Source organism: Leptodactylus fuscus, chromosome 9 (assembly GCF_031893055.1).
Source record: "Leptodactylus fuscus isolate aLepFus1 chromosome 9, aLepFus1.hap2, whole genome shotgun sequence".
In the NCBI taxonomy this organism is placed as follows: Eukaryota; Metazoa; Chordata; class Amphibia; order Anura; family Leptodactylidae; genus Leptodactylus; species Leptodactylus fuscus.
The window spans coordinates 89944249-89962611 of NC_134273.1; the positions used below are offsets into that span (position 1 = coordinate 89944249).

General features: G+C 50.5%; 1 protein-coding gene across 1 annotated transcript in view; it reads left to right on the top strand.

The window, feature by feature from the left end:
- Window positions 1-18363, top strand: part of DNAH1 (dynein axonemal heavy chain 1) — a 49009-nt gene that overhangs the window by 18772 nt on the left and 11874 nt on the right. The window contains exons 11-46 of the mRNA XM_075286664.1: window positions 116-414; window positions 603-753; window positions 2624-2817; window positions 3042-3267; window positions 4715-4834; window positions 5060-5142; window positions 5226-5367; window positions 5644-5799; window positions 5908-6106; window positions 6279-6532; window positions 6613-6825; window positions 7096-7260; window positions 7457-7578; window positions 8126-8231; window positions 8438-8617; window positions 8697-8837; window positions 9021-9184; window positions 9264-9377; window positions 9451-9639; window positions 9745-9850; window positions 10045-10158; window positions 10240-10389; window positions 10853-10939; window positions 11461-11647; window positions 11816-11907; window positions 11996-12150; window positions 12240-12417; window positions 12803-12997; window positions 13573-13692; window positions 13914-14072; window positions 16007-16111; window positions 16200-16340; window positions 16412-16572; window positions 16781-16938; window positions 17119-17292; window positions 18164-18342. Of these exons, the coding sequence (XP_075142765.1) occupies window positions 116-414; window positions 603-753; window positions 2624-2817; window positions 3042-3267; window positions 4715-4834; window positions 5060-5142; window positions 5226-5367; window positions 5644-5799; window positions 5908-6106; window positions 6279-6532; window positions 6613-6825; window positions 7096-7260; window positions 7457-7578; window positions 8126-8231; window positions 8438-8617; window positions 8697-8837; window positions 9021-9184; window positions 9264-9377; window positions 9451-9639; window positions 9745-9850; window positions 10045-10158; window positions 10240-10389; window positions 10853-10939; window positions 11461-11647; window positions 11816-11907; window positions 11996-12150; window positions 12240-12417; window positions 12803-12997; window positions 13573-13692; window positions 13914-14072; window positions 16007-16111; window positions 16200-16340; window positions 16412-16572; window positions 16781-16938; window positions 17119-17292; window positions 18164-18342 (5679 nt within the window). The remainder of the gene's footprint in view (window positions 1-115; window positions 415-602; window positions 754-2623; window positions 2818-3041; window positions 3268-4714; window positions 4835-5059; window positions 5143-5225; window positions 5368-5643; window positions 5800-5907; window positions 6107-6278; window positions 6533-6612; window positions 6826-7095; window positions 7261-7456; window positions 7579-8125; window positions 8232-8437; window positions 8618-8696; window positions 8838-9020; window positions 9185-9263; window positions 9378-9450; window positions 9640-9744; window positions 9851-10044; window positions 10159-10239; window positions 10390-10852; window positions 10940-11460; window positions 11648-11815; window positions 11908-11995; window positions 12151-12239; window positions 12418-12802; window positions 12998-13572; window positions 13693-13913; window positions 14073-16006; window positions 16112-16199; window positions 16341-16411; window positions 16573-16780; window positions 16939-17118; window positions 17293-18163; window positions 18343-18363) is intronic.

Below are 18363 nucleotides of genomic sequence, written 5' to 3' on the forward strand. Positions count from 1 at the left end.
TTCTCACCATATACAAGACGTGGTCACACGTAAAATAGAAGGGGAACAAGCAGGGGGTGCCGGAGATGTGATCGGATACCCACAAGAGACCCCAAATCCTCTTGTCATTCTCTAGGTCCAGTTGTTCCTGAAGGACAGCTGGGTGAGCACCCTGAAGAACGCCGTCCGCAGCAGCCTGAGAGAGGTGGGGAAAGGCTGGTACGACCTGAGCGAGTGCAACTGGGAGGTCTACAAAATGTCCAAACTGCGGCAGCTCATGGAACTCATCAGGTTTAACCTGCAGGACTCCCTGCGCTTCCTGGTACAGGACTCCATTGTCAGCTTCACCCAGTTCATTCTCGATGCTTGTTATAGCGTCTTATCCTGTCCTGAGGAGCTGGACTGGGGGGGCGACCTCATCAACAGTCCGTACAAGTAAGATGTCATGTATAACAGCCACACATGTACCCCATCTGTCCAAATCTGACCCCATAATACTAGTTACTTATAGAATGTGCAACTGTCTACATTTATTACTTACCCCGTATTATTACACTGTGTACATTACAATTAGTTATACTTCTGATTTTATTTCTCCTTTTCGTGTATCTCTTCTTTTAAAGGCCTCGGAAAAACCCAATATTTCTGCTGGATTTGGTGCTGGACAGCTCCGGGGCACATTTCAGCACTCCGCTGGAGAACTTTGAGACTACACTCATGACTCTGTTTGATAAAGGGATCCTGGCAACTCACACCGTGCCCCAGCTGGAGAAAGTGAGTGTTACTTGTACCTTATGTGTCCAGGGACAAAGCCAAATGTCTCAGAATGAGAATAACTGAGAGGTAGTCGCAGCCCCGCCCCCTGTTACTGACAACCAGCCTGTATATATCATGTCTGAGAGGTAGTCACAGCCCCGCCCCCTGGTACTGACAACCAGCTGTATATATCATGTCTGAGAGGTAGTCACAGCCCCGCCCCCTGTTACTGACAACCAGCTGTATATATCATGTCTGAGAGGTAGTCACAGCCCCGCCCCCTGGTACTGACAACCAGCTGTATATATCATGTCTGAGAGGTAGTCACAGCCCCGCCCCCTGGTACTGACAACCAGCTGTATATATCATGTCTGAGAGGTAGTCACAGCCCCTCCCCCTGGTACTGACAACCAGCCTGTATATATCATGTCTGAGAGGTAGTCACAGCCCCGCCCCCTGTATATATCATGTCTGAGAGGTAGTCACAGCCCCGCCCCCTGTTACTGACAACCAGCCTGTATATATCATGTCTGAGAGGTAGTCACAGCCCCTCCCCCTGGTACTGACAACCAGCCTGTATATATCATGTCTGAGAGGTAGTCACAGCCCCGCCCCCTGGTACTGACAACCAGCTGTATATATCATGTCTGAGAGGTAGTCACAGCCCCGCCCCCTGGTACTGACAACCAGCCTGTATATATCATGTCTGAGAGGTAGTCACAGCCCCGCCCCCTGGTACTGACAACCAGCTGTATATATCATGTCTGAGAGGTAGTCACAGCCCCGCCCCCTGGTACTGACAACCAGCTGTATATATCATGTCTGAGAGGTAGTCACAGCCCCGCCCCCTGTATATATCATGTCTGAGAGGTAGTCACAGCCCCGCCCCCTGTTACTGACAACCAGCCTGTATATATCATGTCTGAGAGGTAGTCACAGCCCCGCCCCCTGTTACTGACAACCAGCTGTATATATCATGTCTGAGAGGTAGTCACAGCCCCGCCCCCTGTATATATCATGTCTGAGAGGTAGTCACAGCCCCGCCCCCTGTTACTGACAACCAGCCTGTATATACCATGTCTGAGAGGTTGTCACAGCCCCGCCCCTTGTTACTGACAACCAGCTGTATATATCATGTCTGAGAGGTAGTCACAGCCCCGCCCCCAGTTACTGACACCCAGCTGTATATATCATGTCTGAGAGGTAGTCACAGCCCCGCCCCCTGTATATATCATGTCTGAGAGGTAGTCACAGCCCCGCCCCCTGTTACTGACAACCAGCCTGTATATATCATGTCTGAGAGGTAGTCACAGCCCCGCCCCCTGTTACTGACAACCAGCCTGTATATATCATGTCTGAGAGGTAGTCACAGCCCCGCCCCCTGTTACTGACAACCAGCTGTATATATCATGTCTGAGAGGTAGTCACAGCCCCGCCCCCTGTATATATCATGTCTGAGAGGTAGTCACAGCCCCGCCCCCTGTATATATCATGTCTGAGAGGTAGTCACAGCCCCGCCCCTTGTTACTGACAACCAGCTGTATATATCATGTCTGAGAGGTAGTCACAGCCCCGCCCCCTGTTACTGACAACCAGCCTGTATATATCATGTCTGAGAGGTAGTCACAGCCCCGCCCCCTGTTACTGACACCCAGCTGTATATATCATGTCTGAGAGGTAGTCACAGCCCCGCCCCCTGTTACTGACAACCAGCTGTATATATCATGTCTGAGAGGTAGTCACAGCCCCGCCCCCAGTTACTGACACCCAGCTGTATATATCATGTCTGAGAGGTTGTCACAGCCCCGCCCCCAGTTACTGACATCACTGATATAATATAATACATTGTCTGCACTGATGGATCTGTACCTGAGTCTCTGGTGTTTAGTTTGTGTTAGAGGACCTCTTTATCAGTGGCACTCCTCTGCTGGAGTCTGTCGGTCTACACGAGTCTGCGGTGGAGGAGCTACGTAGCAACATCCGCACGGCCATATGTAAAGCTTTGATACCACTGAAAGCCTATGCAAAGCAATACGAGAAATACCTGGAACTGAACAACACGGACGTGGAGACCTACATGAAGTGAGTGCCAAGTCAGTGACCGATCAGGAGGTCTGGGGGGGGGGGGGCACATACTTTACTGCTGCACAAATTATTATATGGACATATCTAATCCTGAAAGTGACTACCAGGTCACACCACATCTACCTTGTCTCGGGGTTCTGTGACGTTACGAGTCACGTGAGGCTATAAATCCTTTACACATAATACATTTATATCTATTCACATTCCGGGGTTCCCTGCAGAACCTTCCGAGCAAAGAACCCCACTGGCCCAGAGGTGAGACAGGCAGCCGAGGAGCATCTACAAGAGAAGGAGCGCCTGGACCACGCTCTGCCCAACTCCATCATTGTCGGCCCCTTCCAGATCCTTGTAGAAGGGCTGAAGCAGAATCTGTCTCGGAAACGTAAGGCTCTGTCTACCGCCCTGCTCGAGTTATTCGCTAAGAACGTCCACAAGGAGGTGGAGGAGGTAAGTGCACATCCCTTTACTTCTTCTCATCCAGTCAGTACACTGGCCAGATCTACCCGCCCTCACCCCGTGATCTATGAGACTGGGATTCACTAGATCACTGTGATGTAAGGATCTCCGGTATAACAGATCACTCTGATGTAAGGATCTCCGGTATAACAGATCACTCTGATCTAAGGATCTCCGGTATCACAGATCACTGTGATGTAAGGATCTCTGGTATAACAGATCACTCTGATGTAGGGATCTCCGGTATAACAGATCACTCTGATGTAGGGATCTCCGGTATAACAGATCACTGTGATGTAAGGATCTCTGGTATAACAGATCACTCTGATGTAAGGATCTCCAGTATAACAGATCACTCTGATCTAAGGATCTCCGGTATAACAGATCACTGTGATGTAAGGATCTCTGGTATAACAGATCACTCTGATGTAAGGATCTCCGGTATCACAGATCACTCTGATGTAGGGATCTCTGGTATAACAGATCACTCTGATGTAGGGATCTCCGGTATAACAGATCACTGTGATGTAAGGATCTCTGGTATAACAGATCACTCTGATGTAGGGATCTCCGGTATCACAGATCACTCTGATGTAAGGATCTCCGGTATCACAGATCACTCTGATGTAGGGATCTCCGGTATCACAGATCACTCTGATGTAGGGATCTCCGGTATAACAGATCACTCTGATGTAGGGATCTCCGGTATCACAGATCACTCTGATGTAGGGATCTCCGGTATCACAGATCACTCTGATGTAAGGATCTCCGGTATCACAGATCACTCTGATGTAAGGATCTCCGGTATCACAGATCACTCTGATGTAGGGATCTCCGGTATCACAGATCACTCTGATGTAGGGATCTCCGGTATCACAGATCACTCTGATGTAAGGATCTCCGGTATCACAGATCACTCTGATGTAGGGATCTCCGGTATCACAGATCACTCTGATGTAGGGATCTCCGGTATCACAGATCACTCTGATGTAGGGATCTCCGGTATCACAGATCACTCTGATGTAGGGATCTCCGGTATCACAGATCACTCTGATGTAGGGATCTCCGGTATCACAGATCACTCTGATGTAGGGATCTCCGGTATCACAGATCACTCTGATGTAGGGATCTCCGGTATCACAGATCACTCTGATGTAGGGATCTCCGGTATCACAGATCACTCTGATGTAAGGATCTCCGGTATCACAGATCACTCTGATGTAGGGATCTCCGGTATCACAGATCACTCTGATGTAGGGATCTCCGGTATCACAGATCACTCTGATGTAGGCATCTCCGGTATCACAGATCACTCTGATGTAGGGATCTCCGGTGTCCCCCGTGTGCCTGAGGCCTATGAATAATGCGATAGATACAATAGTATATAGTATAGTAATTCCTGTTTCAGTTTCTAATCTCTCGTCATGGGTTTTCTCAGATTTCGGAGCAGTTCCGCGTCATCAGTCGCAAAGTGTACGAGAAGCCGAATAGCGTGGAGGAGCTGACCGAACTGCGGGAGTGGATGAAGGGCGTGCCCGAGCAGATGAAGTCTCTGGAGGTAAGACGTCTCACACCTGCTCCAGTATCAGTAGGTGAATATTCATGTTTTTGGGATTTTGATGATGTTTATTCTTCGTATGAGGGCGTTACCTCCTTCCCGCCGTATCACCGCATGTATCTCAGCACAGCCCCTCCCCCTCCGCTCCCTACACTTCACATACAGACTGACCACGTCAGGAAGAATAAAGGGAATGATGGTTTGTTTTTTTTTATCACGTCATAGGAGCAAATAGCGAAGGTGCTGAGCGACTACGAGGTCATCGATGATTTCTTCTACAGCTTGTCCCAGGATGACTTCAATGCCAAGTGAGTGCCCCAGCCCATCCCGACTCTCACCCCTGTCTATAGTGAAGGGTCTTACTGAATGCCCCATCTTCCTCCGTCATCAGGTGGTTCGTCATTGCCTGGCCCCATAAGATATTGACAACCATGGAAACCATCAAGGAGCAGCATCTGGAAGACGAGGAGAGATTCCGTAAGATCCAGGTTATGGACCAGAACAATTTCCTGGAGAGACTGGACACCCTGCAGGTCTGTATAGTCTTGGTTGGCCATAGCATGAAGGTATTGGTCTCCATAGTCAGTGATCCACCCAACATGAAGACGACATTTGTGGTGAACTCAGGACTAGCTTGCTCATCTCTACTCATGGTGTATTCTCTAGATAATGGGGGAGGGGGGATATATTACTATTTATGTTTGCTATGTCCTTGGTCTGTCCTTGGTCCTTGGACTCATGTCCAGAAAAGGAACAACGTGGCACATCCTTGGTGCAATTGAATCTAAATAATCTCCCTTTCATCTTAGGTGGTCGTTGCCGGATTCTCCACCCACATTGATATCAATCGCGCTCACGAGATCGCCAACGAGGTCCGAAGGGTCCACAAGCAGCTGATGGAGTCCCAGGGGCTGGCTCAGCTCTACAACAATAGGGAGCGGCTCTTCGGCCTCCCAGTCACCAACGTGAGTATGGCACCTATGACATCATCACCCTCTAAGCTCCGTCCTTAGATGGGGGACTGCCAAGTGATCCTGACTGATGAAGTAAGCAGGATCTTTCTTGTGTGACAGTATGACAAGCTGCTAAGACTGGTGAAAGAATTCCAGCCCTTCCGGGACCTGTGGACCACGGTCTCTGACTGGATGCGCTGGTACGACAGCTGGATGAACGACCCCCTGTCCACCATCGATGCCGAGCAGCTGGAAAAGAACGTCATGGAGTCTTACAAAAACATGCACAAGTGTGTCAAGTATTTCCGAGACATTCCAGGTGGGATCATGTGTGAGGCCAATGGGCTTATGTATTGCTCCTCAGGGTGCAGGGAGCGGGTGCTGGGGGGGTTGAACCAGTTAAAGTCATCCCAGAGGTGGACATTCCCTTTAAGCCACCCCTGCACATTTCTTCTGTAGCAGTCTCCTATAATGACACCTTCCCTCCGCAGCCTGCCAGGAGGTGGCTCAAGACATTAAGGGACGCATTGAAGAGTTCAAACCCTATATCCCACTAATACAAGGCCTGCGCAACCCCGGAATGAGGAATCGGCACTGGGAGATTTTATCCGACCAGATAAAGATCAACATCAAACCCAAGTCCAACCTGACCTTCACCCGCTGCTTGGAGATGAAGCTTCAAGATCACATCGAGAGCATCGCCAAAGTGGCCGAGATTGCAGGAAAGGAGTTCTCCATTGAGCAGGTGCTGGAGGGGGGGGGGGTCTGGAGTCGGGGTCACCACCCCTAGACATTGAACAGCATTTAACACAACCTTTGTTTCAGGCTCTGGACAAGATGGAGGGAGAGTGGTCTTCAGTACTCTTCAACATCTTGCCTTACAAGGAGACGGGGACGTTTATCCTGAAGAGCCCGGAGGAAGCCTCTCAGCTCTTAGATGACCACATAGTCATGACCCAAAGCATGTCCTTCTCCCCCTACAAGAAGCCATTCGAAGAACGTATCAGCACCTGGGAGAGCAAACTCCGACTGACGCAGGTGACAGACATTGTGGTAAAGTGGAGGCGTCACTAGGCCCCACGCTGGGACTGATGACATCACCGAGATTGTCCCGGTGACATCACTTAATGTGACATAGACGTACAGATGGATTCCTCCACTTCCTGGTGGCTCCTGAAGGTCATGGTGAAGTCTCCAAAGTGTGAGGAGTTCACCCTGATCTTCAGGAGACCCAGCACAGACTACCAAGAAAATGAACATGGCATTGAAGTATTCTCTAAGGGTTTCTCTCCTGTCTGCCTCCCTCAGGACGTCTTGGAGGAATGGCTGACCTGCCAGCGCTCTTGGCTCTACCTGGAACCCATTTTCAGCTCAGAAGACATCAACAGACAGCTGCCCGTGGAAAGTAAGCGCTACCAGACCATGGAGAGGACCTGGAGGAAAATCATGCGCAACGCAGAAGAGAATAAACAGGTACGAGGGAGGGTCTGCATAGGAGCCGCGCCTAATATAGTGTGAACAGGGTCTAAGCAAGAAGGCCCAGGGGATGAGCTCTAAGGGCTGTATACATATGGCAGAGATACAAGAACTTGGAGGAGATCACACGTCAGTATTCTGAATGGGAAAGTCACAGACGTTCTTATCACTGTAACCCGCCGCTTTCTTCCAGGTCATTTCCTTGTGTCCAGATCCTCGTCTTCTGGAAAGTCTTAGAGAATGTAACAAGCTGCTGGAATTGGTGCAAAAAGGACTCAGCGAATATCTGGAGACCAAGCGAGGAGCGTTCCCCAGGTGAGAAGTAATGGGTGGAATTGACTCAAATAAATATGTCAGTCCTGGCACAGAATTGGGGCATTTTTTGGTACATGGCGCAATGTCAGAAAACGGGTGTGAGTTATACCTGGAGTTTACGAATGGCGCAGATTCCAGAGAGAGTCCTGTGGTGACGCCCAGAGCGCTATACAAGTACCTAAGTGATATATTGGGCACCATATTGTATATATGAGCGCTTTACTGAGTACCTGAGTGATATATTGGGCACCATATTGTGTATATGAGCGCTATACAAGTACCTGAGTGATATATTGGGCACCATATTGTGTACTTGAGTCGTCTTGAGTGGTTGAGTCCTGTGCTGAGTATTATATTAAGCTTTATGTGGCGTGCCTTAGGACAGTGCTGAGGGTCTAAGTACTTGAGCAAAAGTAGATGTGATTTATACTAAGTACCTGGCGCTATATGCAGTACCTGAGCCCTGTGCTGAGCATTGCACATAACATTAGCAAATCTCCCTATGACATAACCTGCAGGTAAACATCGATATCTTTGCCTTTTTCAGGTTCTACTTCCTTTCTGATGATGAACTCCTGGAGATCTTGTCCCAAACCAAGGATCCCACCGCTGTGCAGCCGCACTTACGGAAATGCTTCGAGAACATTGCCCGGGTGAGATGGGAATCTGCAATCTGGAACATTTACTTTGCATTGGAGTGTTTCTCTCTGACATCCCCTCCTTGTCTTGGCCTTGGTGTCACCTTTGGAGAAGGCTTAGTGGGTGTATTTGTGGCGTCTGTTTCCCTAGGACACCTGCACCATGTACATGACAAGTCTTATAGGAATCTTCTACTGACCTCCTTGTTTCTTCTCTGCAGCTGTTGTTCCAGCCGGATCTACAGATCACCCACATGTACTCAGCGGAGGGCGAGGAGGTTCAGCTGTCCAGGCCCCTCTACCCAACAGGCAATGTGGAGGACTGGTTACTGGAGGTGGAGAAGGCCATGAAGGCCAGTGTGCGGGATTACATAGAGAGATCTATAAAGGCCTATCCAGAGGTAACACACGTAGAAGCTTCCGTCATCTTCTATGTCTTTCTCAGTCCAGAGCGGCTCATTCTCAGCTTCTTATTTCCAGACTCCTCGTTCAGATTGGGTGATGAACTGGCCTGGTCAGGTCACCATAGCAGGTTGTCAGACATTTTGGACGAAGGAAGTGTCTGAGGCTCTAGAGGCCGGAGATTTGTCCACCAGACTATTCCCGCAGCTGGAGGCTCAGGTCAGTGTTGGGGAGTTACGGTGAGATGAAGCGGCCTCGGGCACAGTGATGTCTCATGTGCAGCCATATTTGCTGTCCTGCGTGGTCGCATCTTCCCTATTTGTGATCTAGAAGTTTCACCCTTTGGACACGTAGCCTCCATACTGTCACAGAATGGTCATGAACATTGGTCTTCTCCTGCAGCTCAGTGACCTGGTCGCTTTGGTCCGTGGTAAACTTTCCCGCATGCAGCGTTCCATCCTCTCTGCCCTCATCGTGATTGAGGTTCACGCTAAAGACGTCGCCGCTCGTCTGATCGAAGAAAATGTCAGCAGCGTCAATGATTTTGAATGGATATCTCAACTGCGGTACGGTATAAAATCACCTTCATGGTCTTCCATATGGCGGCGGTATACATAAATATTCAGACTTTCCGTCCTCTCACAGCTATTACTGGAGCCGAGACGATCTGTACGTTAGAGCAGTCAATGCCGAGTTCCTGTACGGCTACGAATACCTCGGAAACACAGGACGTCTGGTCATAACGCCACTGACGGACAGGTATGGGGTACCAAGCCATAAGCTGGAGATCTAAGGACTGAACAGCACAGCAACCATCTCATTGTCATTGTAGGTGCTACCTGACACTCACCGGAGCTCTGCATTTAAAATTTGGTGGTGCCCCTGCTGGACCCGCGGGGACAGGGAAGACGGAGACCACAAAAGATTTGGGCAAAGCTCTGGCAATCCAAACTGTAGTGTTCAACTGCTCGGACCAGCTGGACTTCATGGCCATGGGCAAGTTCTTCAAAGGATTAGCCAGGTGTGTGCTGACATGGACGTGGACCCGGGGGCGTTTCGCAGCAGGCAGGGAGGGGTGTTTTACTGGTTTTACCCATTACCTACCTTCTCCCCTCTGTCCACACAGCTCCGGAGCCTGGGCTTGCTTTGATGAATTCAACCGCATTGACATTGAGGTGTTGTCGGTGGTCGCCCAACAGATCACCACAATCCAGAAGGCTCAGCAGCAACGAGTAAGAAAGCAATGGATTCCAACACGGGGTTCTACAGCAAAACTACAGCCCTCAGCAGGATGTCTGCACTTGCTAGGGGTTATAGTTTTACAAAAGCTGGAGAGCTTCAGGTTGGAAATCACTGACCAAACTGAGTGTCCCCACTACGATAATCGCAACGCCACGTGACTCATCCCATGCTGTCTGTTCTCCAGGTGGATCGCTTCATGTTTGAGGGTGTGGAGATCCCGTTAGTCTCTACCTGCGCCGTCTTCATTACCATGAATCCTGGATACGCCGGTCGTACAGAATTACCGGATAACCTGAAGGTGGCGCTGCGCTTGTAGCAGGGTTATATATGATGTCACAGCCTCTAGATGGCTGACCTCATGTTGTGTCTGTCCCTCCAGGCGCTCTTCCGCCCCGTGGCAATGATGGTTCCAGATTACGCCATGATTGCCGAGATCTCTTTATATTCCTTCGGGTTTAACAACGCCAAGATTTTAGCAAAGAAAATCACGACGACCTTCAAGCTTTCGTCCGAGCAGCTGAGCTCCCAGGTGACTCTTACACCCTCCTCCTCTGGCCCTCGGGTCCTGCTTTTAAGATACTTCTTTCATCTTTTCATCATCTTCTCGGGTTGATTTTAGTGAATGGAAACGTTTAGAGGCTGGAAGCCGATGCTGATACTTGTCACAGCTGAGAGTTTGTTACAGTTGTACCCAGTCTACACAATCCTCTGAACTGATACATTGTAGTAAAGTCTATGTACAGGATGGAGATTTCTACTGTTGACCTGATACAATGGTACCAAATCCTCAGCTTCGAGAAGTTTCAGCTCCACACAGTGTTACAGCCTTTGAATGCAAACAATGTTCCCGGGCGCTGACAAGGGAAGATCTTGAAATTGAGAATCCCGGCAGACATTGTCTCCTCTCCGACCTGCCATATATTTTTGTTTCCATCCTTCCATTTCTGCTACTGCTTCACATACGTCTTGACCACTGAATGATTCATCCCCAGGATCACTACGATTTCGGTATGAGAGCCGTAAAAACCGTCATCTCTGCTGCCGGAAACCTGAAGAGAGAGAATCCCACCATGAATGAGGTGACGCCATGTTTGTTAGGTTTCAGCTTCTGCTTTACATGTGTTTGGAGCAGCTTTAGCTCTTAAAGGGGTATTTCAGGCAGAGCAGGGTCCTGACTACTGGGCCCCCACCAATCAGGAATGAATGAAGCGTTAGGACGGGCGCGCTGCTCTGTTCATTCTATGGGATTGGCAGATATCTCTGCTATCTCCGACCGTCCTATGAAAGGAATGGCGAGCGCTGTCCGTCCTAACACCTCACTCAAAATTGGGGTACAAAGCAGCCAGTTCTCCAGTCAGAAAGTTACCCCCTACCTTTCGGATGGACTGAAATACCCCTTTGATAGCAGCGGTGATGCAGAGAATATGAAGAGCGGGGAGGCCGGCAGGGTGTGCAGGTCATGATTATGGTATCCGGGGATGTGTGATAGTCAGCACATGGAGAATACCCCGTCCAGACTTCAGCCATGTCTTGTGGCCTCGCTGACCCCTTTGTTCTATTCTTCTGGGTGACTGACATGACCTTTTGGGGGTCTGCGCAGGAGCTGATCTGCCTCAGAGCCATCCGAGATGTCAACGTTCCCAAGTTCCTTCAAGATGACCTGAAGCTCTTCAGCGGGATCGTGTCAGACCTTTTCCCAAGGATTGAGGAGGAACCTATTGACTACGGCAGCTTGGAGGAGGCGATCCGTAAGACCTGTGCCCAGAGAAACCTCAAGGACGTGGACGGTACGAAGATTTCTTGAAGATGGTTTGACATTTGTGTGCTGGTCCTTTAAACCTCCTCATGTCCTGTAGATCAATGTCTGATAAGATTATGATCCTTTGATCTGTTGTTCCCTGTTATCAGCCAGTCTAGCATATCCATCTTCAGATTCTCTTGTTCTCTGTTATCAGGTTTTGTGACCAAGTGTATCCAGCTGTACGAGACCACCGTGGTCCGACACGGCCTGATGCTTGTGGGGCCTACAGGTTCAGGCAAGTCGGAGGTACTTGATGGTTTTCGGATCTATATATAATAACAATGTCCCTGTATGGTGATGACAGAGCGTTTGATAGTCCGTCCTGTCTCCATAGTGCTACAGGGTCTTGGCAGCCGCTATGTCATCCCTTAAGGGTCTCCCCTCTGTCAGCGGCGGGACCTACGAGACTGTTCACTACTACGTCTTAAATCCCAAGTCCATTACCATGGGTCAGCTGTATGGAGAGTTTGATCTTCTCACACATGAATGGTAAATCATGGCGTCTGTTCTGGAATATTCTCTCCTTCTAGCTGTCTCCATTGTCTTGTCCCCTCACTGCAGGTTTCTTTGCTTTGTAGGACGGACGGTATCCTCTCATCACTCATCCGAGGAGGCGCCTCATCTTCAGATCCGGATAAGAAGTGGTACATGTTTGATGGCCCTGTAGACGCCATTTGGATTGAGAATATGAACACGGTCCTGGATGATAATAAGAAGCTGTGTCTGAGCTCGGGGGAGATCATCAAGCTTACTGAGGTGACCCCAAAACACTCACCTCTTACATACAACCTACAGCATTGGTCCATGTGTCTACTGCCCTGCTTGTATGGTAGATGCTAAGATGGAGGGGATAGAAGAAGGTTGTCCTTGACCTGCTCTGTATCCAGTAGGTGGCGCTCCCTACTCTGCCTGCTAATATTAGGCTCCGCCCCCTGTGTCCACATCAAACCAGGCGGGTTAGGGGGGCATTTAGGCAGGTTTAGTTACTGTGACTTGTTCCACATTGCAGCAATGCGGAGGGGGCGACCACCGGATCCCACAGGTAACATGCCCAGAGCCAGCGCCACATTAGGCAGAACCTACGTTTGATCGGTCCATTGTAACATCAGCCCTGCTCATATGTCGTCTTCTTCTTCTTCAGGCCATGACCATGATGTTTGAGGTCCAGGATCTGGCTGTCGCTTCTCCGGCCACTGTTTCCCGTTGCGGCATGGTCTATCTAGAACCCAGTATTCTCGGGCTTGGCCCATTTACCGAATGTTGGCTCCGCCGTATTCCCTCCGTCCTGAAACCTTATTCAGAGCAGTTGGAGTCTTTGTTCTCACGGTTCCTGCAGGTAGGTCTCTACCTTGGCCTAGATGTCTTCAAGTCCCTCCAGTTGTGTTTCTTTTCATGGCAAGGGGTTCTCCAGGCTTTATAATAATGGATGACCTGTCTTTAGGATGTTCAGTTGTAGATCAGCGAGGGTCCAACTCCGAGGCCCCTTGCCGATCAGCTGTTTGAAGAGGCCGCAGCATTTGGGTGGGCACTTTGGCCTCTCTCGGCGTACACTGTACAGTGAATGTGCTTGTTATCACTTGAATGGGAATAAGCTGTGACCGGCCATGTGACTGATGAAAGTGACATCAAATGGCCTGTAAAGTGGCGCTCCGACCCCACTGAGGATAGGTCATCAATTAACAACACCTGGAAAACCCCTCTAAATAATTCCACAACAGACAATGGAAATGAGAAAAGCGCGTCAGTATAAAAGATGGGGGGACAGGGGCAGGTTTTAGGTTTCCGGCTACCTTAGACTCCCATTGACATTGTAGCTAAGCTGGAGTCATTGATCATAGTTGTACCTAATAGAGCAGAGCTGCAGTGTAAAGTCTTGTAGGACCAGCCACATGTCTACTATCTTGTCTTCAGGACTCCGTCCAGTTTGTGCATCGAACAGTCAAGGAAGTTGTCGCCTCGACCTCCAGTAACCTGGTCATGAGTCTCCTGAAGCTTCTCGAGTGTTTCTTCCAACCTTTCATTCCCAGAGAGGTAAAAGCCTTCCTGAGATCTCTTGTCTTAAAGGAAACTGTCCAGAAAGCCGTCAGAAATCTTGTAAATCCTACTAATATTGTAGCAGCCTTATACTCCAGTCACATCCAGAGCTGCATTCACATGTTATCTGGTAGGATGGTGCCAGCCGATTCTCCGGTATCTATCGGTACTTTATAACGTATAATATTACATCAGGACGTTTAGTTTGATTTTTCCAGGGACAGAAGAAAATCCCCCAAGAAAAGCTGGATCGTGTCGGGGAGCTGGTGGAGAGCTGGTTCGTGTTCTCTCTGATCTGGAGCGTGGGGATCACCGGGGACTCGGACGGGCGCCTGCTGTTTAGCAAATATATGAGGGACAAAATGATTTCTGAGAAGGTAATACAATGTAACCAGTCTCCTGCCCCATGTCCTGTAGTCAGGGGGAAGAGCGCCACCTCTGTCAGATCTGTATAGTGCAGGTAGAGTCCTGCATACTGCACTGCCTGGTCCGTGACTTCAGGGGATCCGTCTGCAACCACTGCAGTCTTCATCTATGTATAAATCTACATGATCCAGTGTCTTTTTGTGCTATCAATAGCAATACATCCCGTTCCACCTGTACTGGATGTCTTCTCAATACATCTTGTTCCCTCTTATACTGTACAGCTGTACAATACACCCCGCTCCACCTGTACTTTGTGGCTATGTACTACACCTGGCTCCATCAGTATTGTATGACTGTGCACTACACCCCGCTCCGCCTGTACTGTATGACCGTGCACTACAACCCACTCTGCCTGTACTGTATGACTGTGCACTACACCCTGCTCCGCCTGTACTGTATGACCGTGCACTACAACCCACTCTGCCTGTACTGTATGACTGTGCACTACACCCTGCTCCGCCTGTACTGTATGACCATGCACTACAACCCACTCTGCCTGTACTGTATGACCGTGCACTACACCCTCTCCGCCTGTACTGTATGACCGTGCACTACACCCTGCTCCGCCTGTACTGTATGGCCGTACACTACACCCTGCTCCGCCTGTACTGTATGACCGTGCACTACACCTCGCTCCGCCTGTACTGTATGACCGTGCACTACACCCTGCTCCGCCTGTACTGTATGACCGTGCACTACACCCTTCTCCGCCTGTACTGTATGACCGTGCACTACACCCTGCTCCGCCTGTACTGTATGGCCGTACACTACACCCTGCTCCGCCTGTACTGTATGACCGTGCACTACACCTCGCTCTGCCTGTACTGTATGACCGTGCACTACACCCTGCTCCGCCTGTACTGTATGACCGTGCACTACACCCTGCTCCGCCTGTACTGTATGACCGTGCACTACACCCTGCTCCGCCTGTACTGTATGACCGTGCACTACACCCTGCTCCGCCTGTACTGTATGACCGTGCACTACACCCTTCTCCGCCTGTACTGTATGACCGTGCACTACACCCTGCTCCGCCTGTACTGTATGGCCGTACACTACACCCTGCTCCGCCTGTACTGTATGACCGTGCACTACACCTCGCTCCGCCTGTACTGTATGACCGTGCACTACACCCTGCTCCGCCTGTACTGTATGACCGTGCACTACACCCTGCTCCGCCTGTACTGTATGACCGTGCACTACACCTCGCTCCGCCTGTACTGTATGACCGTGCACTACACCCTGCTCCGCCTGTACTGTATGACCGTGCACTACACCCCACTCCGCCTGTATTGTATGACCGTGCACTACACCCTGCTCCGCATGTACTGTATGACTGTGCACTACACCCTGCTCCGCCTGTACTGTATGACCGTGCACTACACCTCGCTCCGCCTGTACTGTATGACCGTGCACTACACCCTGCTCCGCCTGTACTGTATGACCGTGCACTACACCCTGCTCCGCCTGTACTGTATGACTGTGCACTACACCCTTCTCCGCCTGTACTGTATGACCGTGCACTACACCCTGCTCCGCCTGTACTGTATGGCCGTACACTACACCCTGCTCCGCCTGTACTGTATGACCGTGCACTACACCCCACTCCGCCTGTATTGTATGACCGTGCACTACACCCTGCTCCGCCTGTACTGTATGACCGTGCACTACACCCTGCTCTGCCTGTACTGTATGACCGTGCACTACACCCTGCTCCGCCTGTACTGTATGACCGTGCACTACACCCTGCTCCGCCTGTACTGTATGACCGTGCACTACACCCTGCTCCGCCTGTACTGTATGACCGTGCACTACACCCTGCTCCGCCTGTACTATAGGGCTGGTTCCTTGACTATTGACCAAACGATCTCACTGTGGTTGTCAGGTGTCGGTCCTCTTCCCAGATGAAGGTCTGGTCTATGACTATGTCCTGGATGACGCAGGGATAAGCAGCGTCACTGAGGATGACGAGGAAGACACCAAGAGAAAGGTGAGAGGCCTGCGCTGCAGTGGTCCTGGATAGTGAGGGGGCGCTGTCACCGTCCTTCCATCTATTTACATATGTTTTTCTTCTTAAGGTGCACTGGGTGAACTGGATGGCGTCTTCTGCTCCCTTCTCCATTGCTCCGGACACCAGCTACTCCGACATCATTGTGCCCACCCCGGACACCGTGCGGATGTCTCATCTCCTGGGGATGCTGCTGACCAACAAGAACCCGGTGAGTACATAGAAGACTCCATTATAACCATGACTGAGCGGCAGTCACTATATCTGGAGCCGTCTCTGCAGGTTCTCTGTGTGGGTCCTACAGGGACCGGGAAGACCCTGACCATCTCTGACAAGCTGCTGAAGAACATGCCCCAGGAATACATCAGTCACTTCCTCATGTTCTCTGCAAGAACCTCGGCCAACCAGACGCAAGATCTGATCGACAGCAAACTGGACAAAAGGCAAGAGACCTCTCAAGGGGGGATTATACGGGTATGGGGGTGGTTATAGGGGTATGGGGGTGATTATAGGGGTATGGGGGTGGTTATAGGGGTATGGGGGTGGTTATACGTGTATGGGGGTGATTCTATGTAGGATGGGGGGAGTATTGACATGCAGAGAATGAATCAGTGATTTGCGGCTTTTAGCTCCGACCCTCTGTCATTGCAGGAGGAAGGGGGTGTTCGGACCACCTCTCGGGCGCTACTTTATCTTCTTCATTGATGACATGAACATGCCGGCCCTGGAGACGTACGGAGCCCAGCCACCTATCGAGCTGCTGAGGCAGTGGATGGACCACGGGGGATGGTATGACCGCAAGCAGATAGGTACGGACTGGTCATATATGTCACCTTCACATGTCATGTGGCCCCTAAGGACAGAGGGCCCCTCTAGACATTTACTTTAGTTCGGTGCAGCCTCTTGGGATTCGGGGACATGGATTGAAGATAACATCCCCAGGCTGTGGTTTGTGACCAATGTTTTTAGTAATCTTTACATTTTGGCAGGGGTCTTCAAGAAATTAGTGGACATTAATTTTCTGTGCGCCATGGGACCCCCGGGAGGAGGCCGGAATCCAGTGTCACCTCGTCTCATGCGTCACTTCAACTACCTGTGCTTTACTGAGATGGGCGACAGCAGCAAGAGCCGGATCTTCTCCACCATTCTGGGAAGCTGGATGGGTAAGTGACCGAGGACGAAGACGAGGAATGACGAAGGTGAGGAAGGAGGGGGCCAAGATTGAGTAGGACGGTGGCCAAGATGGACAAGGAGGGGGCTGAGATGGAGAAGGACAGGGCCAAGATGGAGAAGGATGGGGCCGAGATGGAGAAGGACAGGGCCAAGATGGAGAAGGATGGGGCCGAGATGGAGAAGGACAGGGCCAAGATGGTGAAGGTGGGGGCCGAGATGAAGAAGGAAGGGGCCGAGATGGAGAAGGACGGAGGCTGAGATGAAGAAGGAAGGAGCCGAGATGGAGAAGGAAGGAGCCGAGATGGAGAAGGAAGGGGCCGAGATGGAGAAGGAAGGGGCCAAGATGGAGAAGGAGAGGTCTAAGATGGAGAACGGTTCGGGATATTGTGCTAACTCTGATTCTGGACTAATGACATTTTATATGAATGAAATCTTCAGTAATTGAGTATTAGCTGTGGTATCTGTTATCAGATTAGTGGGGATCTTAAAGGGGATGTGCAGGATTAGAAGAACATGGCTGATTTCTTCTTCTCAGGAAGTCACGTCTGTTGGTCGCACGGCCCGTCCTCTGAGCTGTCGGCATAATGTTTTCTAATCCTTAAAGCATACTTGAGGCCAAGCGGGAAATCTTTCCTGTAGTCCGGACCCTTTATTGACAACGGCCAGTGTCAGACATATTAGCATACATGTGGCTGTATTACGTGTCATTCGGTCACCCCATACCCTCCCCCAGGCTTAATCACATTAAGGGTCCTGCGTTCCTCTCCTAGTGCTAAGTCATGATCAATATTGTGCCAGTCCATGGAGCGTCCCATTGTGCGCCGTACACACCTAGACCTGCCTGTTCTTCCTTCCTTGCAGCGGGGGCCCCGGCCGTTCAGGCCCTGACCGAGCAGCTAGTGGAGGCGTCCATTAAAGTCTACAACACCATCACCTCTCAGCTGCTGCCCACCCCGGCCAAGTCTCACTACACCTTCAATCTCCGGGACCTGTCCAAGGTTTTCCAAGGAATATTGATGACTGAGCCTGCTAAGATTGAGGTGAGCGTCCGCCAGTGTTGT